Source organism: Pseudophryne corroboree, chromosome 10, assembly GCF_028390025.1.
Source record: "Pseudophryne corroboree isolate aPseCor3 chromosome 10, aPseCor3.hap2, whole genome shotgun sequence".
NCBI classification, from domain to species: Eukaryota; Metazoa; Chordata; class Amphibia; order Anura; family Myobatrachidae; genus Pseudophryne; species Pseudophryne corroboree.
In genome coordinates, this window is record NC_086453.1 from 185123724 (window position 1) to 185149658 (window position 25935).

General features: G+C 47.1%; 1 protein-coding gene across 2 annotated transcripts in view; it reads left to right on the forward strand.

The window, feature by feature from the left end:
* Positions 1 to 825: 825 nt before the first annotated feature.
* ZBTB40 (zinc finger and BTB domain containing 40) overlaps positions 826 to 25935 on the forward strand; it is a 368246-nt gene continuing 343136 nt past the window's right edge. The window contains exons 1-2 of one of the 2 annotated variants that reach the window (XM_063942961.1): positions 826 to 1034; positions 9988 to 11029. In XM_063942961.1, coding sequence (XP_063799031.1) covers positions 10042 to 11029 — 988 coding nt within the window. In that variant the 5' untranslated portion in view covers positions 826 to 1034; positions 9988 to 10041. The remainder of the gene's footprint in view (positions 1035 to 9987; positions 11030 to 25935) is intronic. The other variant, XM_063942962.1, reaches the window with a different exon arrangement.

A 25935-nucleotide genomic window follows, 5' to 3' on the forward strand; every position in this document is an offset into this window, starting at 1 on the left:
GGTCCCACGATGCAGGGAGCCTGTTGCCAACAGGACTCCCTGAAAATAAAAAACCTAACAAAATTCTTTTTCCACAGAAAACTCTGGAGAGCTCTCTGCAGTACACCCATTCTCCTCTGGGCACAAGATCTAACTGAGGTCTGGAGGAGGGGCATAGAGGGAGGAGCCAGTGCACACCCATAGTCAAAGTTCCATACCTCCCAACTGTCCCGATTTTCGCGGGACAGTCCCGTTTTTTGGGGACTGTCCCGCTGTCCCACCCGCGGGCCGCAGTGTCCCGCGGTGTGGGGGGGCAGTTGGGAGGGGCACTGTCTCTCGCTGCCCTGCTTAGCAGAGCAGCGGTGAATAGACGCTGTGTGCATGCGCACAGCGTCTATTCATTGGAGACAGAGGGAGAGGGGGCATGCCAGCAGCTCACAGAGCGCTGGGCATGCCCCTTCAGTGACGAAAACGGGGGCGTGGCTCGCGAGCGGCCCCGCGAAGCCACGCCCCTTTTAGTAGGCAACGTCCCTCTTTACAGAAGGGAAAAGTTGGGAGGTATGAAGTTCTTTTTAGGTGCCCTATCTCCTGCGGAGCCCATCTATACCCCATGGTCCTTACGGAGTCCCCAGCATCCTCTAGGACGTAAGAGAAAATGCTCTGTTCCTGGACTTTATCAATTAACTAGCACACCACAGATGATGGAAATCATACATTACCAGGAAACTCCAGGAACAGAGCATTTTCTCCCTAATGGAGAGGGTCAGGTAGGCAAGTATGCTAACCGTGTCCCTCAGTCTGAATTTATCAAAGCATAAAGCTTTTCTTTTTTTTTTATCAACTTTATTGACAGTGCTTTTGACAAACCCCGTGGCTGATCTTTCCGGACTTGCACGTTGTGCGTAAAGGACGTCGTGCGTGCGTCTGACGGCAAGTGAGGTCGGAGGGGAAGGAATGGTGATTGGGGCCTGCCCTAATATAGAATAAGAAGAAGATGTTATAACACTACGGCCTTGGGAGATACACAAAGTGGAGCCGCCGGGCGCACACAGCGGGTGAGTGTGACATGTAGGATGCCTCCGCTCGGGCCCAAATCACGTGCTTGCGGGCGGCGCTGCTTCTTTAGCCTTCCAGGTAGCCTGTCTCCTTGCTAGTGACATTTATGCCCAATGAATGGCTGGCTGAGCTGAGGGCTGTGCTCGGGATGTGGGTCAGGGCAGCATCACTGAGCCGGTTACCTTACCTTACAACTGCTATTCTCCTGTAGGGCTAATATTTTATTTCAGATGATCGTCCTATCGTCTCTCCCAATCTGCTCTCTGTCCTTCCTGTTTATTCAGTGTTTCAGTTGAAATGTTCAGATGTGTTCATATGTACTGTTCCTCTAAACGAGACAAATACCCCTGATCTGCATCACACCAGAGGCTTATTCACAAAATGTGTTTTAGTCGAATCATTTAGGTGACAAAATGTTACATGCGAGGGTACTCTCTGGACACTGGGGATGGAATTGCATGTAGCTGCGGTGTGTGACTTCACACAGATCTGCTAACCTGTGCAAAAAGCCAAAAGATGGAGGTCCAATGCAAGTGAGCGGTGCCTTGTTCCACACCACAAATTGTGCTTCATCTGCCACTTTGCTCCAATTCCTGCGCAACAAAAACACTAATCCTAGTACACTATAAGCAACTGTGCACATGTCTATAGTGCGAATAACACAGATTTCAGGAAATAAATTATTATAGTCCGGGAATTGATATAAGTGCTTAAGTTGTGCCATATGGCAGAAAAAGGATAGGTGTAAGAGGAAACATTGTGATGTTGTGATTGACTTTAAAATTGGCTCAGTGTTATGCTACTGTATATATTCCTAATATATTTCTAAGGGTCCATACAGGGACTAGTGTACATTAAGTTCAGATTTAGTCACTGTTTTGCAGCTTTTTCCTTCATTTTAAATGAGTGTCTAATGTTTACAAAGAATTTGTATTTAGCGGTTGCTGACTTAAAACTCATATTTCTGCGGAGACCTCTCCAAAAAAGTGCAAAATATATTGTGTGACTTCCCCAGTGCAGTTTGGGAGTTGTTTGTTTTATCTAACTACCTTGTTGGTACAGCAGGAGCAGCTAGCACCCATAAAGATATGTATGTAGGATTGGAAATGTCAGTAGAGCAGGCATGTCCAAACTGCGGCCCTCCAGCTGTTGTGAAACTACATATCCCAGCATGCCCTGACAGTTTTGCTGTCAGAGAATGCTAAAGCTGTGTCAGGGCATGCTGGGATGTGTAGTTTCTCAACAGTTTGGACATGCCTGCAGTAGAGTAATGGGAGGTTCTGGCAAATACAGTCAGCTGTGCTTTCAACAATTTCCTGATGTAGCAGCCTGGAAAAGATACTTATGAGATGACTTACTAATGCTGCTTTCAGATCGCAAATGCCGGATCCTACCCGGTAAGAGAAACGTGTACTTACCGGGTGGGATCCGGCATTTGCGCTCCGTTGCTGGCTTTCCGACCCGGCAATATATCGGGTCGGTTGCCATAGCAGCGGAGGGCGCAGCAGCAGCAGGGGTGGAGGCGGCGCTGGGAGATGAGCTCATCTCCTGCGCCGCCTATGCTGTGAATGGGAGCCGTGTCGCATCGGAACGGCTCCCATTCACACTGCACCTGACCCGGTAAGAACCCTTCTTTTTTACCGGGTTGAATTACCGGGTCAGGCGACCCGCTAATTCAGAATTGGACCTTTCACATCGCACACTGACCCGATTCCGGGTTTTTAGTGCGATGTGAAAGGGGTATTAAGTGATTTGAGAAGGAAAGTTGTGCTGGAAATTAGTAAGGAGACTGATGTTTTCTGTTAATAAATCAACTTTTTTCATGTTAGATTCCAAAGTATAGTCAGGAGCAACATAGATATTGTGGCATTCAATAATTATCTGTAAAGGTATTTACATGTAGAGAAGCCATTCATGTTTACAATATACATTTTGATCCAGGTTGTGTGAGCAATAAAACTGCCTTATTGTAACTTACTGTTAAACCTTGACTGTTTACAGTAGCGTTTTGCTGAATGTAGGAATTTGAATCTAAGTGTGTTTTTTAGGGATTGACGTTTCTATTAATCCTACACTATTTTTTATTATTATTCTCTATATGTTATCAGCATATTTACTTGGCCTGCCTTCCCCAGGGGAATTGAATTCCCCGCAAACATACACAAGCAAAAGTCATTTTCCTAAGAAGCTGATTAACCGACTGGAAAGTTTTGGACTATAGGAAGAAACAGAAGTCCTCAGTTATGTCATGCACACATCACATGGAGAGGGCATACAAACTCCACACACAGTGTCCTGGTCTCTTTGTTGGTTTGTATGTCTTCCCGACATGATGAACTGCCTACAAACCGCCCTTGGTGGTCTACTGGCTTATTACCTTCTGGTGTATTCAGGCGGTCATGATCAGTCAAGATACAGGCATCTGAAGAGGACATTTCCGGTATTTCTCCCTGTATCCCTAGTCTTAATATCTAATCCTAACCTCCCCCCACAGCTTAACCCTAACTATTGGCATGCTCAGCGTGTCAACATTTCAGATGTCATCACTTTGTACATGTCAATAGTTTGAGGATGCCGACCTAATGCCTTTCAAAATTTGAACCTTGTCAACGTTCTCATGTTGACCCAAGGGTGTTGACCTTATGAATGTCAACATGGTTACTATTTGACCGGATAGCCAAGCCAATCACCTTTTTAAAAACTCCCATTACTTTTTCAACAAGAATTAAGAATATTGTCTTCATCTTACGTCCTAGAGGATACTGATGTCCATTTAGTACCATGGGGTATAGACTGGTCCACTAGGAGCCTTGGGCACTTTAAGAAATCAATAGTGTGTGCTGGCTCCTCCCTCTATGCCCCTCCTACCAGACTCAGTTTAGAAAATGTGCCCGGAGGAGACGGTCACGCTTAGGGAAGCTCCTGAAGAAGAGTGTTCTGCATTTATTTTCTGTTTGTTATTTTCAGACAGGGCTGGTTAGCACCAGGCTGTCTGCTTCGTGGGACTTAGGGGGGTGGAACGGCCTAAACTCCTATAGGGTTAATGGTCCCGTTCCCCGCTGACAGGACACAGCTCCTGAGGGAACCATTTGTGAGCCCCACCATGGCGAGCGTACATTCCCGCAGCACGCTGCCACCCCTAAGAGCCAGAAGTTAGAAGATTGGTGAGTACTATGCCGGCATCCTGGTTAGCGGGTCGCTGACTATTATGGCGGCACAAGGCAGCTTTGAGTGCAGGCTGCGTCTTCGGGCTCAGATCAGCATTGCTGCACCGCTATTAGGGGCGAGTTGGGCCAATTTTAAACAACTACCCACACTGGCACAGCGCTTACAGGGGCTCTGACCCACTGTTAAGCACCAAAATCACCTCAGCCAGTATAAAAAAACGAGAAGACAGCTTACCATTGAGGGGGCGGGGCTTCACTATGAGTGGATCCAACAGCTCACCAGCGCGATTTTCCTTCTCTGCCAGTTGTCTGCGTAAGCTGCAGATGCGCAGCTCCTCCACAAGGTCCTCAGATTACCTCAGCTGTACCAGGTGGTCATGCAAGAGGGGGGGGGGGGGGGAGCATTATTAGAATAAGCCCTATTAAGGGTACTTAGTTTGCGACCCAGCTAAGCTTGGCATTAGCTATAAGGGTGCGAGTGTGGCTGGCTCCATCATACTCTGTCTCCCTGGAGTGCTCTGTATGGGTTAACTGTGCTTTTAATTTTTCTCCTGTGTGGGTGTCTTCATTCACATTTTACAATGTCAAAGGAGTGTGTCTCGTGCACGGCAGAGTGTTTTTGTTCCCCAGGGCGATCACTACAGTGTACTCAGGATAGTACACATTCTCAGGCTAGTGGGTCCGAACCAGTATGGTTGGATTCATTAAAAGGGATGATCTCAAATATTTCACATAAATTGTCCCAAAATGAGAGAGACGCAATACTTAAGACAGTCGGTAGATGACCTGATGACTAGAGATTCAGTGGCATTCCGGCGTCTCAGACTCTTACCATTTGTCCACAAAAGCGTACTCTGGCCCAAATCCTGCAGGTTGACACTGATGATGATGATGTATCAGAGCAGAGGAGGGTGTGTTGGACTTGGGAGGGGCGGATGCAGCTCTGTCACAAGGAATACAGGCTCTGATAGAAGCTATTAGAGACATCCTGCACATTCCTGACAAAGTGACAGAGGAAGATGAGGAATCTTATTTTAATGTGTAAAAGAAATCCTCTGCTACTTTCCCTGCATCTAAGGAATTAAGGGGGTCATTCCGAGTTGATCGCTCGCTAGCAGTTTTTAGCAGCCGTGCAAATGCTATATACTGCCGCCTACTGGGAGTGTATTTTTAGCTTAGCAGAAGTGCGAACGAAAGGATCGCAGAGCAGCTACAAAGTTTTTTTTTTTTTTTTTTTTTTTTTTTTTTTTGGTGCAGTTTATCAGTAGCTGAAAACCTACTCGGGGCTTACAATCACTTCAAACTACTCAGTTCCTATTTTGATGTCACAAACACGCCCTGCTTTCGCCCAGCCACGCCTGCATTTTTCTTGGCACGCCTACGTTTTTATGAACACTCCCTGAAAACGGTCAGTTGACACCCAGAAACGCCCCCTTCATGTCGATCACTCTGCGGTCAGCAGTGCGACTGAAAACTTCGCTAGACCCTGTGTGAAACTACATCGGCCGTTGTAATAGTACGTCGCGCATTGCGCCGCATGCTCAGAACTGCCGTTTTTTTGCCTCATCGCTGCACAGCGAACGAATGCAGCTAGCGATCAACTCGGAATGACCCCCCAAATTCCCTATTTGAAGAAACTTCGATTAATCCTGACAAGAAGTTTCAGATACCTAAAATGTTACTGGCATCCTTCTCTTTTCCTCAGGATGATAGAAAAAAAATGGGAAACCCCACCGATTGTTGATTCATTGGTGTCTCGGTTGTCACGTAAAATAATCTTACCTGTTCTGGGGGCAGCCTCCTTAAAGGACACGGCTGACCTCAAGATTTAGACCATTTTGAAATCTCTGTACACAGCTGCAGTAGTGGCCCAAAGACCCACTATAGCTTGTGAATGGGTCACTAGGGTCATTGCAAAATGGTCAGGTAACCTAATTGAGGGGTTAGATTCTTTATCCAGAGGGGAGATAGTTTTACTCCTACAGCATATACAGGACTCTGCAAATTTTATGGTGGAGGCCATAAAAGAGAGAGGCTTGCTCCATGCACGCGCCATGGCAGTGTCAACACGCAGGGTTCCATGGCTATGTCAGTGGACTATGGATTCCAGAAAAGGTGTGGAAAGCCTACCATTCACAGGTGAGGCCCTGTTTAGAGAAGAACTGGTTACGTGGATATCCAGAACTATGGCGGGTAAGTCTACATATTTTCCTTCCGCAGCCCCCTCCCTTCCCAGCTAGGAAGACCTACTCTGCTCCAACTCGGCAAACCTTTCGGACAGCAAAATTTAATTTAAAAATAAAACCAAAGGTTTTTCTACAGCTTTCAAAGGCAATAGAGGTAAACCCAGAAAACAAGCAACTGCAGGTTCATAGGAACAGAACTCAGGTTCTGTTTCCTCAAAGCCTTCTGCATGACTGTGGACCGCACTGCCTGGGAGACAGGCAGATGGGAGCCCGATTAAGAGATTTCAGTCACATATGGGCGATATCATGCCAGGATCCCTGGGCCAAAGAGCTCATTGCCCAGGGGTACAGACTGGAGTTTCAGGAACTCCCACCTCACAGATTCTTCAAATCAGGCTTACCAGCTTCTCAGGAGGCAAGTATAATTTTACAGGATGCAATTCTAAAACTGGTGCAGACTCAGGTCATTTTTTCCAGTTCCACCTCCGCTACAGAACAAAGGTTATTATTCCAACCTGTTTGTGGTACCGAAACCGTTCGGTTCGGAAGACCCATTTTAAACCTCAAGTCACTGAACCCGTATTTACGGGTGTTCAAATTCAAGATGGAGTCTCTGAGAGCGGCGATCTCAGGTCTGGAGGAAAGGGAATTCTTGGTGTCTGTGGAAATTAAGGATGCATACTGTCATATCCCAATCTGGCCACCTCATCAGGCATAGCTAAGGTTTTCATTACAGGACTGTCACTACCAGTTCCAGGCCCTGCCATTTGGCCTCTCCACGGCACCGAGGGTGTTCACCAAGGTAATGGTAGAGATGATGTTTCGCCTCCGCAAACAGGGAGTGAACATAATCCCGTACCTGGACTATCTGATGATTAAAGCACCATCCAGGGAGCTGTTGTTGGACAACATTGCCCTCTCAACTCGACTACTCCGGGATCATGGATGGATTCTGAAACTACCAAAATCTCCCCAGGAACCAACATGAAGGTTTCCGTTCCTGGGGATGATACTGGATACGGAGGCACAGAAGGTATTCCTTCCATTGAAAAAAGCATTGGTAATCCAGTTGATGGTGCAGGATGTTCTAAAACCAACCTGGATAACGGTGCATCTATGCATTCGCCTTCTGGGAAAGATGGTAGCCGCTTACGAGGCGCTGCAGTACGGAAGGTTTCACGCAAGGTCCTTCCAGCTGGATCTGTTTGACAAATGACCTGGATCACATCTCCACATGCACCAGAGGATACTTCTGTCACCAAAAGCCAGGATTTCTCTTCTGTGGTGGCTTCAGACTTCTCACCTGACAGAGGGCCGAAGGTTCGGGATTCAAAATTGGATTCTGCTGACCACAGACATGGGAGGAACACTTCCAAGGAAAATGGTCAAGTCTGGAAACCATTCTTCAAATTAACATTCTGGAACTAAGGGCCGTATACAATGCCCTTCTACTGGCATCACATCTTCTTCAAGGTCAAGCCATCCAGGTTCAGTCGGACAATGTGACGGCAGTAACGTACGTAAACCGACAGGGCAGAATGAAGAACAGAGCTGCAATGTCAGAAGTAACAAGGATTCTCCTCTGGACAGAAAGACACGCTGTGGCCATGTCCGCAATCTTCATTCCGGGAGTAGACAACTGGGAAGCAGACTTCCTCAGCAGACACGACCTCCACCTAGGAGAGTGAGGCCTTCACCCAGAAGTGTTTGGGTACTTGACACGTCGGTGGGGAATTCCACAAATTGACATGATGGCCTCTCGTCTCAACAAGAAGCTCAGGCGGTATTGTTCCAGTTTGAGAGACCCACAGGCAGTGGCGGTGGACGCTCTGGTGACTCCATGGGTCTATCAGATGGTGTATGTGTTTTCACCACTTCCATTGATCCCAAGAATTCTCAAAAGGATAAAAAGGGAAAAGGTTCAAGCAATTCTCATTGCTCTGGATTGGCTGAGAAGGGCTTGGTACGCGGATCTACTGGAAATGCTCCTGGAGGATCTGTGGCCTCTACCTCTTCGAGAGGATCTTCTGCAACAGGGGCCATTCGTCTATCAAGATTTACCGTGGCTACGTTTGACTGTATGGAGGTTGAGCGTCAAATTCTAGCCGGAAAGGCATTCCGGACAGGGTAATTCCTACCTTGATCCCAGCCAGAAAAGGGGTAACGTCTAAACATTACCACCGTATTTGGAGAAAATACGTCTTTTGGTGTGAAAACAGGAAATTTTCCTGCGGTGGAGTTTCAACTGGGATGTTTTCTGCTTTTTCTGCCATCAGGTGTGGATGTGGGCCTACACCTGGGCTCCATAAACGTCCAGATTTCGGCCTTATCCATTTTCTTCCAGAAACAGTTGGCTTCCCTCCCTGAGGTTCAGACGTTTTTGAAAGGTGTTCTGCACATCCAACCGCCTTTTGTGCCTCCCACCTTGGGATCTCAACGTGGTGTTGCAGTTTCTACAATCTGAATGGTTTGAGCCTTTACAGGATTTCTTACGTGGAAGACCGTCACACTGTTTGCCTTGGCTTCTGCAAGATGTGTGTCGGAATTGGGGGCGTTGTCTCATAAGAGCCCCTATTTGATTTTTCCTGAAGATAGATCTGAACTCAAAACTTGTCAGCAATTTCTTCCAAAGGTGGTGTCTGCGTTTCATATCAACCAACCTATTGTGGTCCCGGTGGTTACCGACACCTCTACTACTTCAAAGTCCCTGGATGTTGTGAGGGCTTTGAAAATCTGTGTGAAGCGGACAGTGTGTCACAGAAAATCAGACTCTGTTTGTGCTCTATGATCCCAATACAATTGTGTGTCCTGCTTCAAAGCAGTCTGTTGCTCACTGGATCAGACTTACTAGCCAGCATGCTTACTCTACAGCAGGTTTGCCGGTTCCTAAATCTGTACAGGCCCGCTCTACTAGGTCGGTAGATTCTTCCTGTGCAGCTGCCCGGGGTGACTCTGCTTTACAACTCTGCCGAGCGACTACTTGGTCAGGTACGGACATGTTTGCTAAGTTCTACAAGTTCAATACTTTTGGCCTCTGAGGTTCTTCAGTTTGGTCAGTCAGTTCTGCAGGAACCTCAGCACTCTCCCACGCGGTTTGGTAGCTTTGGTACATCCCCATGGTACTAAATGGACCCCAGTATCCTCTAGGACGTAAGAGAAAATTTGATTTTAATTACCTACTGGTAAATCCTTTTCTCATAGTCCGTAGAAGATACTGGGCGCCCGCCCAGTACTTTGTGTGTTCCTGCTCTGTAACTTGGTTAAGTATTGTTGGCTCAGCTTTTGCTGTCCCTGTTCAAGTTTGATTAGCATGGCTTTCCTCTTGTTTGTATGTGCTGGCTCGAATTTCACCACTGTCCTTTAAATCCTTCTCTCAAGGTATGTCCGTCTTCTCGGGCACCGTTTCCTAGACAATCTGGTAGGAGGGGCATAGAGGGAGGAGCCAGCGCTCACTATTAATTTCTTAAAGTGCCCAAGGCTCCTAGAGGACCAGTCTATACCCCATGGTACTAAATGGACCCCAGTATCCTCTACAGACTACGAGAAAAAGATTTACCGGTAGGTAATTAAAATCCTTTTTTTTTATTTTTTATTTGCAGCTTCCCAGGCTTGAATATTTAAGAAAACGTCAATAAAGGATTACATTTTATGCAATGGAGCTTCCAAATTATAGCAGACAGCTCTTACAGCAGGTATACACGTTGTGTAAAGAGCAGCAGTTTTGTGACTGCACAATATTTGTTGGTACCTTTCATTTCCGGGCTCACAAGCTCGTCCTCTCTGCTGCAAGTTTGCTCTTTAAATCCTTGCTGGAAACAACTGAAACCATCTCAATAGATGCCTCTGTTGTTTCCCCAGAGGAATTCTCACTACTGCTGGAAATGATGTACTCTGGAAAGTTACCACCTGGGAAACACAATTTAACAAAAATCATCTCTGTGGCTGACAGCCTTCAGATGTTTGATGTGGCTGTGAGCTGTAAGAATCTCCTGACTGAACTGATGAACCACTCTACCCAGAGTCAGAAGGTAAAAGATGTTCCCGTCAAGCCTTTGACTTTAGTTAAAGCCAGTGTCAAGCCTGCAGTTCCCAGGAGTAATGTTGTGAGTGAAACCTTTGCTATTGAAAAGATGTTGTCTCCCATGGCTACTGGGGAGTCATCAGTGGTTTCTGCCTCTGAGGAGCAAGAGACCAGCAAAAGTGCAAATCCAAACAAGCTGGACAGTAATGGGAATCTGAAGTTTGCAACCCCGACTTTCTCAGAGACCTCCACAGAGCAACTTCATACTTTGCAAAATAGCGATGACGTCTGTTCAAAAGAGGATGGTGTTATTGATCCTCCAAATACAGAGAAATCACCGTGCCCTGACCAGTTAAATGCAGCTTCAGTCTTGGAGGAATCTGATAACATGCCAAGCCCTCTGGAAGAAGAAACCACACCATGTGTTCCCACAGTACAAGAGAGTAGTCCCCAGCAGACAACAGAAGAAGGGACTGAAGAAAATGGTGCAGATGGTGACTCTGTCCCAGTTGATATGTCCACTGAACCTGTACCTTGCTCCTTTGTTCAAGATTGTGAACTGGCTGAAGCAGAAGAAAATGTAGAGCCCACCGCCAAGAAAAGAAGACTTGACGAGCCAGGTAATCTACAGGTTTCTTTGTTTCACAGTTTGGTTACTTTGAGATCCCATCCCCTCTACCAGTAAAGTTGCACTCACCACAAATGTACATGTCTGATTTAATGCAATATGTAACTGCTTCCTACTTGTTTACAATATGTTTAATCTGTTTCTCTGTTGGTCTCTTGCTGAAGGTGGCAGTATAAAATAAGAGAGAAGAGACTGATACAGTAGACTTTTTAATAAGTGATAGTCCCTGGTAAATTTTCTTCTGGGAGAGCATGGCAAATTCACAACAGCCCTGTTTAAGGATGATTAATTTGTGTTGCTTTTATGTTCATATATGTATTTTAGGCAGGTGTGGAAAAAATGCTGCAAAGTAAGAATGTTTAAAAAAAAAAAAAGAGGTGTTAATTTTTATCAATTAACAAAATGCAGTACGGTATGGTTAGCATTACTGCCTCACAATTTTTTTTTTTTTTTTACTGACATTGGCTCCAAATTTATATGACCCCAAACATACAGCCAATCGGAGGCCTCCTTGATGGTACTGCATTATGGATAACTACCTTCCTGTATATCTTGGCATTGAGAACACAATTCATCCTGACTAAGAGGGACATTTACTAAGCAGTGATAAGAGCGGAGAAGTGAGCCAGTGGAGAAGTTGCCCATGGAAACCAATCGGCACTGAAGTAACATCTATAATTTGCATACTATGAAATTATACAGAGCTGCTGATTGGTTAATAGGGCAAGTTCTCCACTGGCTCATTTCTCCGCTAGATCTGTGTTTAGTCCTTAAAGATGTTTGGAACAACTTTCATGTCAAATTCCTTTAAAACTTTGTGCAAGTGTCGCTAGAAGAATTGTTGCTGTTTTGAAGGCAAAGGGTGGTCACACCAAATAATGATTTGATTTAGATTTTCTCTTCTGTTCATTCGCTTTGCATGTTTAGTAATAGTTTATTTTTATTAACACTATTTTTTGAAAGCATTCTTGCTTTGCAGCATTTTTTCTACACCTGCCTAAAACGTTTGAATGAATGTAGTAATTTTTTTTATATATATATTTATTTATTTATAGCAGCATCAGGTTTTCTACCTATGTAGTCCGTTATGCTCCACCTGACTGCCCTTGTTTCTGAATCTTAATGTACACTGTTGGATATACAGGTTGAATATTATTTCATCTTAGTATCAGTATGCCGTGGCTCCATTTGAATGCACTATCTGATTTCTTTTATTATGGCTGGACTTGTAGAAATCAAGCATATTGCATGTTTTGATTATTTGATGAGCATGTAGATATGATGTATTGGCGGTCTTGAAAAAGGTTCATCATCGAACCAAAACGTCGACAACAAAGGCTTGTGATGACTACAATAAATCATTGATCTTAAATTCGGAGGACTGATTTTTATTCGCGAGAGTGCACCTTCCACGTCGTGGAAATTGCTGCTATTTCAAGTGGACATGACAAGAGTCTATTAGGAGCACCCGCTATATTTGATTTGATGTGATGTGATGAGAGTGCAGTATTAGCCTGGATATAGAAAGAGATCTATAGATAGATAGAGATCTATAGATAGCTAGAGATCTATAGCTAGCTAGAGATTTAATTTTTCTAACGTCCTAGAGGATAGCTTGGACTCTGTAAGGACCATGGGGAATAGACAGGCTCCACAGGAGACATGGGCACTTTAAGAAAGAACTTGACTCTGGGTGTGCACTGGCTCCTCCCTCTATGCCCCTCCTCCAGACCTCAGTTTGAGACTGTGCCCAGAGGCAGATGGGTGCACTGCAGGGAGCTCTCCCGAGTTTCCTGCTAAAGTATATTTGTTAGGTTTTTTATTTTCAGGGAGCACTGCTGGCAACAGACTCCCTGCATCGAGGGACTGAGGGGAGAGAAGCAGACCTACTTAAATGATAGGCTCTGCTTCTTAGGCTACTGGACACCATTAGCTCCAGAGGGAGTCGGAACACAGGTTCGCCCTGGACGTTCGTCCCAGAGCCGCGCCGCCATCCTCCTCAGAGCCAGAAGAAAGAAGCCGGGTGAGTATGAGAAGAAAGAAGGCTTCAAAAGGCGGCAGAAGACTTCGTGAGCTTCACTGAGGTAACGCACAGCACGGCAGCTGTGCGCCATTGCTCCCATACACCTCACATACTCCGGTCACTGTAAGGGTGCAGGTTGCAGGGGGGGTGCCCTGGGCAGCAATATAAACCTCTTATTTGGCAAAGAGAGCATATATACAGCTGGACACTGTATATATGCATGAGCCCCTACCAATTGTACACTTTTAGCGGGACTGAAGCCTGCCGCCGAGGGGGCGGGGCTTCTCCCTCAGCACTCACCAGCGCCATGTTTTTCTTCACGGCACCGCTGAGAGGAAGCTCCACGGACTCTCCCCGGCTTATACCACGGTAGAAGAGGGGGGGGCACATAATTCGGCGCAGATGATAACAGCGCTACGGGGTAAACATTAAATTGCTGTGTTTTTCCTGGGTTATATTGCGCTGGGGTGTGCTGGCATACTCTCTCTCTGTCTCTCCAAAGGGCCTTGTGGGGGAACTGTCTTCAGAAGAGCATTCCCTGAGTGTGTGGTGTGTCGGTACGTGTGTGTCGACATGTCTGAGGTAAAAGGCTCTCCCTTGGAGGAGATGGAGCAAATGTGTGTGTGGTGTCGCCGCCGACGCCTGATTGGATATGTGAAATTAAGCGAAGATGAATTATTACACAAAAGATTAGAGAACAGACAGGGAATCTACCCATGTCTGTCCCTATGTCACAGAGATTTTCAGAGTTTCACAACGCTCACTATCCAAAATCATAGACCCTGATATCGACACGGAGTCTGAATCCTGTGTCGACTACGATAATGCAAAGTACAGCCAAACTGGCAGAAAAGTATTCAATATATGGTTATTGTAATAAAAGATGTTTTGCTTATCACTGATGACTCATCTGTCCCTGACACGAGGGTACACATTTTTAAGGGGAAGAAAGCTGAGGTAAATTTCCCTCCTCTCATGAAGAAGAAGAGCGGGAATCTCCAGACAAGAAGCTGCAGCTTCCCAAAAAAGAATTCTCAGGGAGTATCCTTTCCCTAATGGGGACAGGATACGATGGTAATCTTCCCCTAGGGTGTACAAGGCATTGACACGTTTACCCAAAAAGGTAGCGGTGACTTTACAGCTATCCTCAGGGATCCCGGCGATTGTGTCTGCATGGGTTTATAGCGCTGTAGCAGCATAGACAGATATCTTATCAGCGGAGATTGAAACCCTACATAAGGATACCATGTTATTGTCCCTAGTGTATATATGTGTGTGTACAAGCAAAAGAAAACCTTATCTTTCACCCGGCGGATAAAGGGGGAGCACTCGTGATCCAAAATCTACAAGATTATAAATCCGAAATAGAGCGTCAACTACAAGATGTGGACACATACTGTCGTCTCAGCAGGGATCCGACTGCCGAATATAAAGACCAACTTATTTTGATTTTAGATTGTGCAGTCAGTGAAGGCAAAATTTCTAGGGAGTTACGTGATGCGCTTATACCATCGCACCCAGTTATGCCTTTATTATACACGACACCCAAAATCCACAAGTCCCTCCATAATCCCCCTGGGCGCCCGATTATATCCGCCAGAGCATCATTATTTCAACCAGTAGCCTTATTTCTTGATTCCATCATGCAACCTTGCATACAAGCCCATCCCCGCTTCCTGCTTGACACTACTACATTACTATACAAATTGCAGCAGTTACCCATGTTTGAGACACCAGTGTTATGTAGCATTGATGTGCAAAATTTATATACAGTCATTCCACATGAAATGGGGTTGGCTTCTGTTGAGCATTTTTTAGCGAACCATGGTGAGTACCAGGGCCCTGACCTTCAGTTATGTATGCAACTGTTACAAATGACGTTACAAAAAAACGTCTTCCTATATGATGGGCACATATATTTACAACGGAAGGGGTATGCCATGGGGTCCTCTGTGGCCCCTTCATATTCCAATATTTTTATGTTCGATATTGAACAGCAAATATTTTTTGAAGATCAGGATGTAGCGGCCTGTATATTGTTTTACTGCCGCTACATCGATGATCTTTTACTCATTTGGCAGGGTCCCCAGTCTCGACTTGAAGCGATCATCCATAGGCACAACGCTAAACACCCTATTAAATTGACGTACACAATTTGTAATCAGGTCATCAATTATCTAGATGTCCTAATTTCTGTCCAGCAAGGTCGCTTAATAACTTCCCTTTATTGTAAACCGACTGATAAAAACAATGTTTTACATTACAGTAGTTTTCACCCCCAACCCCTAAAACGGGGCTTACCGTTCTCCCAGCTGTTGCGCATCAGACGCATTACATCTGATCCAGAAACAGCTAGTTCACAAATGGATGTGGTGATTGCCCAATTTAGAGAGCGTGGGTACACCATGCAGTTGCTACAGGAGGCCAAAATAAAAGCATTAAATATTGATAGAGCCACTTTGATAAGTCCATTTCAGAGAGCCAGCAACTCGGGTCCTATTATGCCATGGGTGATGCAATATCATTCAGCCAGTACAGGCATAAATCAAATATCTTAACAATTATGGCCCATTGTACAGAGTGACCCCGAGCTACGGTTAGGTAACACCAAATTGTTGTCTTGTTACAAACGTAGCAAAAATATCCGGGACATTCTGGTGAAAACAGATGTCACCAAGTATCCTACTGCCACTACTTCTAATAGGGGTAGGCATAGGGGTTGTATTCGCTGTACCTGCACAACATGCAGGTTTTTGATTGCGGGTGACACCTTCCAGCATCCCCACTCTGGGAAAACATTGTACATACTGCATACATTAACATGTACTTCTCGTTTTGTCGTTTACCAGTTGATATGCCCCTGTGGGCTGTCATACATAGGTAAGACACAATGCATGTTCAAGGAACGCATGGCAGCCCACAGGTCGGCTATCAAATTGGCCATCACCAAGGGTACTAGCAAACAGCCCGTTGCTAGGCATTTTGCCTCCCATCGGCATCCACGAACTACACTTAAATATCGCATGATTGATCATGTGCCAGCATCTATCCGTGGGGGGGATCGTGGGGCTAAACTTTTGAGGCTTGAAGCACGGTGGATCTACCGTTTAGATACGGTGTTTCCGCGAGGACTAAACGAGTCCCATGGATATAATAGTTTCCTATAGGTGTACAAAGGTGTATTGTATACTTGCTAATAACATCTTGCATGTCATGTCCAGCATTCCCATCGGTATGTGTATAATTCTTCCAAACACACTAGTTTTGGCATTGGCCTTACTAATTTTCTTGTATCTATGCCTTAATGATTTTTCTCTGACGTCCTAGTGGATGCTGGGAACTCCGTAAGGACCATTGGGAATAGCGGCTCCGCAGGAGACTGGGCACAAAAGTAAAGCTTTAGGACTACCTGGTGTGCACTGGCTCCTCCCCCTATGACCCTCCTCCAAGCCTCAGTTAGATTTTTGTGCCCGGCCGAGAAGGGTGCACACTAGGGGCTCTCCTGAGCTTCTTAGTGAAAGTTTAGTTTAGGTTTTTTATTTTCAGTGAGACCTGCTGGCAACAGGCTCACTGCATCGAGGGACTAAGGGGAGAAGAAGCGAACCTGCCTGCTTGCAGCCAGCTTGGGCTTCTTCTTGGGCTACTGGACACCATTAGCTCCAGAGGGACCGAACACAGGCCCAGCCTCTGAGCTCGGTCCCAGAGCCGCGCCGCCGGCCCCCTTACAGAGCCAGAAGCAAGAAGAGGTCCGGAAAAATCTGCGGCAGAAGACATCAGTCTTCAACAAGGTAGCGCACAGCACTGCAGCTGTGCGCCATTGTTACTCAGGCACACTTCACACTTCGGTCACTGAGGGTGCAGGGCGCTAGGGGGGGGCGCCCTGAGCAGCAATGTAAACACCTTGGCTGGCAAAAATACACCACATATAACCCCCAGGGCTTTATGGATGTATTTTAACCCCTGCCAGAACTCGCCAAAAAGCGGGAGAAAAGGCCACCGAGAAGGGGGCGGAGCCTATCTCCTCAGCACACGGGCGCCATTTTCCCTGACTCTCCCCTGCAGTCCTGCACTACAGAAAAGGGTAAAAAAGAGAGGGGGGCACTAATTTGGCGCAATTTTAATAATAACAGCAGCTATAAAGGGAAAAGCACATTTTATAGTGGTATTCCTGTCTATTTATAGCGCTCTGGTGTGTGCTGGCATACTCTCCCTCTGTCTCCCCAAAGGGCTAGTGGGGTCCTGTCCTCTATCAGAGCATTCCCTGTGTGTGTGCGGTGTGTCGGTACGATTGTGTCGACATGTTTGAGGAGGAAAATGAGATGGAGGCGGAGCAATTGCCTATTATAGAGTTGTCACCCCCTAGGGAGTCGACACCTGAGTGGATGAGCTTATGGAAGGAATTGCGTGACAGTGTCAGCTCTTTACGAAAGACAGTTGACGACATGAGACAGCCGGCTACTCAGCTTGTGCCTGTCCAGGGGTCTCAAACGCCATCAGGGGCTTTAAAACGCCCGTTACCTCAAATGGCAGACACAGACATGGATACTGACTCCAGTGTCGATGATGAGGAGACAAACGTGACTTCCACTAGGGCCACACGTTACATGATTGAATGAAGTGTGTGATGAGGCGTGGGTTTCCCCCGATAAAAAACTGATAATTCCTAAAAGGTTATTGGCATCATACCCTTTCCCGCCAGAGGATAGGGCACGTTGGGAAACACCCCCTAGGGTGGATAAAGCGCTCACACGCTTGTCTAAACAGGTAGCACTACCCTCTCCTGATACGGCCGCCCTAAAGGAACCTGCCGATAGAAAGCTGGAGAATATCCTAAAATGTATATACACTCACACGGGTGTTATACTGCGACCAGCAATCGCCTCAGCCTGGATGTGCAGTGCGGGCGTGGCGTGGTCGGATTCCCTGACTGAAAATATTGATACCCTAGATAGGGACAGTATATTACTGACTATAGAGCATTTGAAGGATGCATTTCTATATATGCGTGATGCACAGAGGGATATTTGCCGACTGGCATCAAGAGTTAGCGCGCTGTCCATTTCTGCAAGAAGAGGTTTATGGACGCGGCAGTGGTCAGGTGATGCGGATTCTAAAAGGCACATGGAAGTATTGCTTTATAAGGGGGAGGAGTTATTTGGGGTAGGTCTATCAGAACTGGTAGCCACGGCAACTGCTGGAAAATCCACATTTTTACCCCAGGTAGCTTCTCAACCTAAGAAGACACCGTATTATCAGGCGCAGTCCTTTCGGCCCCATAAGGGCAAGCGGGCAAAAGGCGCCTCATTTCTGCCCCGTGGCAGAGGGAGAGGAAAAAGGCTGCAGCAAACAGCCAGTTCCCAGGAACAAAAGCCCTCTCCCGCCTCCGCAAAGTCCTCAGCATGACGCTGGGGCTTTACAAGCGGACTCAGGCACGGTGGGGGCCCGTCTCAAGAAGTTCAGTGCGCAGTGGGCCCACTCGCAAGTGGACCCCTGGATCCTTCAGGTGGTATCTCAGGGGTACAAATTGGAATTCGAGACGTCTCCCCCTCGCCGTTTTCTAAAGTCTGCTTTACCGACGTCTCCCTCAGACAGGGAGGCAGTATTGGAAGCCATTCACAAGCTGTATTCCCAGCAGGTGATAATCAAGGTACCACTCCTACAACAGGGAAAGGGGTACTATTCCACACTATTTGTGGTACCGAAGCCGGACGGCTCGGTGAGACCAATTTTAAATCTAAAATCCTTGAACACTTACATACAAAGGTTCAAATTCAAGATGGAGTCACTCAGTGCAGTGATTGCAAACCTGGAAGAAGGGGACTATATGGTGTCTCTGGACATCAAAGATGCTTACCTACATGTCCCAATTTACCCTTCTCACCAAGGGTACCTCAGGTTTGTGGTACAGAACTGTCACTATCAGTTTCAGACGCTGCCGTTTGGATTGTCCACGGCACCCCGGGTCTTTACCAAGGTTATGGCCGAAATGATGATACTCCTTCGAAGGAAGGGAGTTTTAGTTATCCCTTACTTGGACGATCTCCTGATAAGGGCAAGATCCAGGGAACAGTTGGAAGTCGGGGTAGCACTATCTCAGATAGTGCTGCGCCAGCACGGTTGGATTCTCAATATTCCAAAATCACAGCTGATCCCGACGACACGCCTTCTATTCCTAGGGATGATCCTGGACACAGTCAAGAAAAAGGTGTTTCTCCCGGAGGAGAAAGCCAGGGAGTTATCCGAACTAGTCAGAAATCTCCTAAAACCAGGCCAAGTCTCAGTGCATCAATGCACAAGGGTCCTGGGAAAGATGGTGGCTTCTTACGAAGCAATCCCATTCGGCAGATTCCACGCAAGAACCTTCCAGTGGGATCTGCTAGACAAATGGTCCGGGTCGCATCTTCAGATGCATCAGCGGATAATCTTGTCACCAAGGACAAGGGTGTCTCTCCTGTGGTGGTTGCAGAGTGCTCATCTTCTAGAGGGCCGCAGATTCGGCATTCAGGACTGGGTCCTGGTGACCACGGATGCCAGCCTGAGAGGCTGGGGAGCAGTCACACAGGGAAGAAATTTCCAGGGCTTGTGGTCAAGCCTGGAGACATCACTTCACATAAATATCCTGGAGCTAAGGGCCATCTACAATGCTCTAAGCCTAGCAAGACCTCTGCTTCAAGGTCAGCCGGTGCTGATCCAGTCAGACAACATCATGGCAGTCGCCCACGTAAACAGACAGGGCGGCACAAGAAGCAGGAGGGCAATGGCAGAAGCTGCAAGGATTATTCGCTGGGCGGAAAATCATGTGATAGCACTGTCAGCAGTGTTCATTCCGGGAGTGGACAACTGGGAAGCAGACTTCCTCAGCAGACACGACCTCCACCCGGGAGAGTGGGGACTTCACCCAGAAGTCTTCCACATGATTGTGAACCGTTGGGAAAAACCAAAGGTGGACATGATGGCGTCCCGCCTCAACAAAAAACTAGACCGGTATTGCGCCAGGTCAAGGGACAGTCAGGCAATAGCTGTGGACGCTCTGGTAACACCGTGGGTGTACCAGTCAGTGTATGTGTTCCCTCCTCTGCCTCTCATACCCAAGGTACTGAGAATCATAAGAAGGAGAGGAGTAAGGACTATACTCGTGGCTCCGGATTGGCCAAGAAGGACTTGGTACCCGGAACTTCAAGAGATGCTCACAGAGGACTCGTGGCCTCTACCTCTAAGAAGGGACCTGCTCCAGCAGGGACCCTGTCTGTTCCAAGACTTACCGCGGCTGCGTTTGACGGCATGGCGGTTGAACGCCGGATCCTGAAGGAAAAAGGCATTCCGGATGAAGTCATCCCTACCCTGATCAAAGCCAGGAAGGATGTAACCGTACAGCATTATCACCGTATTTGGCGTAAATATGTTGCGTGGTGCGAGGCCAGGAAGGCCTCTACAGAGGAATTTCAACTGGGTCGTTTCCTGCATTTCCTGCAAACAGGACTGTCTATGGGCCTAAAATTAGGGTCCATTAAGGTTCAAATTTCGGCCCTGTCGATTTTCTTCCAGAAAGAACTGGCTTCAGTTCCTGAAGTTCAGACGTTTGTCAAGGGGGTACTGCATATACAGCCTCCTTTTGTGCCTCCAGTGGCACCTTGGGATCTCAATGTAGTTTTGGGGTTCCTAAAATCACATTGGTTTGAACCACTCACCACTGTGGACTTAAAATATCTCACATGGAAAGTGGTAATGCTGTTGGCCCTGGCTTCAGCCAGGCGTGTCTCAGAATTGGCGGCTTTATCCTATAAAAGCCCTTACCTAATTTTTCATACGGACAGGGCAGAATTGAGGACTCGTCCTCAATTTCTACCTAAGGTGGTTTCAGCGTTTCACTTGAACCAGCCTATTGTGGTACCTGCGGCTACTAGGGACTTGGAGGACTCCAAGTTGCTGGACGTAGTCAGGGCCCTGAAAATATGTTTCCAGGACGGCTGGAGTCAGAAAATCTAACTCTCTGTTTATCCTGTATGCACCCAACAAGCTGGGTGCTCCTGCTTCTAAGCAGACTATTGCTCGTTGGATTTGTAGTACAATTCAGCTTGCACATTCTGTGGCAGGCCTGCCACAGCCAAAATCTGTAAATGCCCATTCCACAAGGAAGGTGGGCTCATCTTGGGCGGCTGCCCGAGGGGTCTCGGCTTTACAACTTTGCCGAGCAGCTACTTGGTCAGGGGCAAACACGTTTGCTAAATTCTACAACTTTGATACCCTGGCTGAGGAGGACCTGGAGTTCTCTCATTCGGTGCTGCAGAGTCATCCGCACTCTCCCGCCCGTTTGGGAGCTTTGGTATAATCCCCATGGTCCTTACGGAGTTCCCAGCATCCACTAGGACGTCAGAGAAAATAAGAATTTACTTACCGATAATTCTATTTCTCGTAGTCCGTAGTGGATGCTGGGCGCCCATCCCAAGTGCGGATTGTCTGCAATACTTGTACATAGTTATTGTTACAAAAATCGGGTTATTATTGTTGTGAGCCATCTTTTCAGAGGCTCCTCTGTTATCATGCTGTTAACTGGGTTCAGATCACAGGTTGTACGGTGTGATTGGTGTGGCTGGTATGAGTCTTACCCGGGATTCAAAATCCTTCCTTATTGTGTACGCTCGTCCGGGCACAGTATCCTAACTGAGGCATGGAGGAGGGTCATAGGGGGAGGAGCCAGTGCACACCAGGTAGTCCTAAAGCTTTACTTTTATTTTAATAAGCATGTACTTTATAAGTGCTATATATATGGAATTGTGTAATGCGGTATGTCCTAAGACTAGTATGGTACCCCGCTGTCTGATCCGTTTAATTTGTTATCTGCTACCATGATTTTTAACAAGCATGTACTTTACCAGTGCTATATATATATATATATATTTGTGTAATGTGGTATGTCCTAAGACTAGTATGGTACTCCGCTGTCTGATCCGTTTAATCTGTTATCTGCAGCTGCCCTTCTCTGTTTGTTTGTTACCATGGTGATGGGGAGCATGTTTGGGGGAAGTGACGTAACGTAGCGTCACTTCCGGCACGCTGGAGGGGGCGGGCGGCGTCCCGTCGGCCGATCGCGTGCCGCTTTCACAGGGTGATGCACACTTTATAAGGTAAGACATGTACCATTGTTGTTAGACCTGAGGAAAATGACATTAAACGTCATTGAAACGTTGTCTGCTACTACTTGCCTGCCAAGAGTCTTTATTGAACCCGACACCAGGAGTGCCGCGTCCAATATATATATATATATATATATATATATATATATATATATATATTTATTTAGTGCTGGGCAAGTTAACGCCATGAGGCAATAACGGCGATAATATTGTTAACGCTGCTGCGCCGGAAGAAGCCGCCGGAAGCAGTAATTCATCTGACCCCCTTGATGGAGAAGAGGAAGCCACCGGATGCCGCCGGAGATGAGGAAGCCGCCATAACCTCTTAAGACTGAGACATCTTCACAATATCTCTGCGAGTACTGGTTTTTATACAGAGCCCTAGCAAAGGCTTCCCTTATAGCTGCTCTTTAGCATTTAGTTTTTAGTTAGATAGGTAGCGATTTAACTTAGAAGTTCTAACTAAGTTGCCCAGCTCCGGCCAGCGCGCGCTACGGGATCCCACTCACCCAGTCCCACCGCAGCGCAGCTCCCGCTTGTGTTCTAAGCTAGAACACAAGCGGGAGCTGCGCCGCGGTGGGACTGGGTGAGTGGGATCCCGTAGCGCGCGCTGACCGGAACTGGGTAACTTTAGTTACGCGGCTGAGGAGAAACCTCGGTCGCGTGGGTTGCAGCGAGCAGGGCAGCCCTTCTCTTCTCTGGCGGGCGCCGCTGTGGGACTGGATGAGAATGGTCCCGCAGCGTGCGCGCAAGTATCAGAGACAGCGCAGGAAGCACTTCTCACCGGCGGCTATTCACTGGTTCTATCAACGCCGCTGTGGGACTGATATTGCTTATATTAACAGGAGAGTTAGTGGATGGGATTGGAAGTTTGGGCCTCCTTCGTTCATTAAGGTCTCCCTGCTGAGCTATTATACTCCCTTTTATTGCTGGGGTGCCTAATCTGCTATAAACAAAAAATACCGTTTTTTTAAATAAATTTTTTATTTATTTAAAAATGTTTTCACAGAAAATGGAGAAAGGAACCGAAATCTTACATGGACATTTTCATTTTAAATCTCTACCAGATGGCACAGTTGATAAAACCAAAGTTATTTGTAAACACTGCAAAGCTGAATTTTCTTATCACCGGAGTACTTCGAGTCTGAAGTATCACTTAAATGCAATACACACCGTTGATGCCAGCAACTCACCCACTCAAACAAACAGTGGAGGGAAGCTTCGGCAGACTACATTGGATACAGCGTATGGGAGAAGTATAGATAAACAAAAGCAAGAAAAGCTAACAAATAACATAGTGAAGTGGATAGCTACAAACTGCAGGCCAATTAGTATTGTCGAAGATGTTGGTCTGAGGAACGTTCTTAGGATCGCAACGAATAACAGCACGTATGAGCCTCCCTCAAGACGCACCATCACAAGAAGAATACATTCCTTGTATGAAAAAGAGTACTACAAAAGCGATGGCGTTACAATGTGTACCACATGTTGCTCTCACTGGAGATTACTGGACATCGCTGGGTAACCATAATTACCTTGGAGTTACAGTGCATTATATTGATGAACACTGGGAGCTACATTCACATGCTCTGACTGTAATGAAAACAGAAGAGAGACATTTTGTTGAAACGTGCGCTGAACATTTTATTCATGTTGCACAGGAGTGGAACATTTCAGATAAAGTCGGCACACTTAGCACAGATAGTGCAAGAAATATGATTGCTGCTGCAAGACACCTGCCTTTTGAACATGTCCCCTGCACTGCGCACAGTCTCCAGCGTTCTGTCACAGTATCTCTGCAGAACAGTGCGTTTGACAATGTCCTGGCCAAATGCAGAAAAGTTGTAGGCCAATTTAAACACAGTCCAGCAAGTGCTGCAGAATTACAAAAACAACAATTTCTCTGACGTCCTAGTGGATGCTGGGAACTCCGTAAGGACCATGGGTAATAGACGGGCTCCGCAGGAGACTGGGCACTCTAAGAAAGAAATAGGACTACTGGTGTGCACTGGCTCCTCCCTCTGTGCCCCTCCTCCAGACCTCAGTTAGAATCTGTGCCCGGCTCGAGCTGGTTGCACACTAGGGGCTCTCCTGATCTTCTAGTAAAGAAAGTATTTGTTAGGTTTTTTATTTTCAGTGAGTTCTGCTGGCAACAGACTCACTGCTACGAGGGACTTAGGGGAGAGAAGCGAACCTACCTGCTTGCAGCTAGCTTGGGCTTCTAGGCTACTGGACACCATTAGCTCCAGAGGGATCGAACACAGGCCCAGCCTCGGTCGTCCGGTCTCAGACCCGCGCCGCCGTCCCCCTTGCAGAGCCAGAAGCAAGAAGAACGTACCGGAAATCGGCGGCTGAAGACTCCGGTCTTCATTAAGGTAGCGCACAGCACTGCAGCTGTGCGCCATTGCTCCCTATGCGCACCACAATCTCTGGTCACTGATGGGTGCAGGGGGGGGCGGCGCGCGCGCGCGCCCTGGGCTGCAATTAGAGTACCTTAAATGGCAAAAAAAACACCTAATATAGTTTAATAAACTATATATGTGTAAAAATCCCCTGCCATAATATTAATATAAGAGCGGGAGAAGCCAGCCGAAAAAGGGGCGGGGCTATCTCCCTCAGCACACTGGCGCCATTTCCTCTTCACAGCTCCGCTGGAAGGACGCTCCCCAGGCTCTCCCCTGCAGTTTCCAGGCTCAATAGGGTAAAAAAGAGAGGGGGGGCACTAAATTTAGGCGCAATACTGTGTATTATAGCTGCTATAGGGAAAATCACTTTGTGTAGTGTAAATCCCTGTTTATATAGCGCTGTGGTGTGTGCTGGCAAACTCTCTCTCTGGGGTATATGCAATTCACGGCGAATTGCGGCAATTTTTCGCCGTTTTTTAATTCGACTAAATTCGCCAGGTGAATTCCGGAAGGTGGCTGCCGGAATTCACCATATTCAATGAAAAACAGATTCGCCAGAATCGCGGGCGAAAATCGGCCGATTTGGCGGATTTTGCCGCGATTTAAAAAAACGGGAAAAAACGGGAAAAACCCGGAAAAAAAAATGGCGTGGGGTCCCCCCTCCAAAGCATAACCAGCCTCGGGCTCTTCGAGCTGGTCCTGGTTCTAAAAATGCAGGGGAAAAATTGGGCAGGGATCCCCCGTATTTTTAAAACCAGCACCGGGTTCTGCGCCTGGTGCTGGTGCCAAAAATACGGGGGACAAAAAGAGTAGGGGTCCCCCGTATTTTTAACACCAGCATCGGGCTCCACTAGCTGGACAGATAATGCCACAGCCGGGGGTCACTTTTATGCCGTGCCCTGCGGCCGTGGCATTAACTACCCAACTAGTCACCCCTGGCCGGGGTACCCTGGGGGAGTGGGGACCCCTTCAATCAAGGGGTCCCCCCCCCCCCCCCCCAGCCACCCAAGGGCCAGGGGTGAAGCCCGAGGCTGCCCCCCCCCCCCCCCCCATCCAATGGGCTGCGGATGGGGGGGCTGATAGCCTTTTGTGATAATAAAAAGATATTGTTTTTTCCAGCAGTACTACAAGTCCCAGCAAGCCTCCCCCGCAAGCTGGTACTTGGAGAACCACAAGTACCAGCATGCGGGAGAAAAACGGGCCCGCTGGTACCTGTAGTGCTACTGGGAAAAAAATACCCAAATAAAAACAGTACACAGACACCTTGATAGTAAAACTTTATTACACACTACCGACACACACACACACACTTACCTATGTTGACACGCCGACTGCC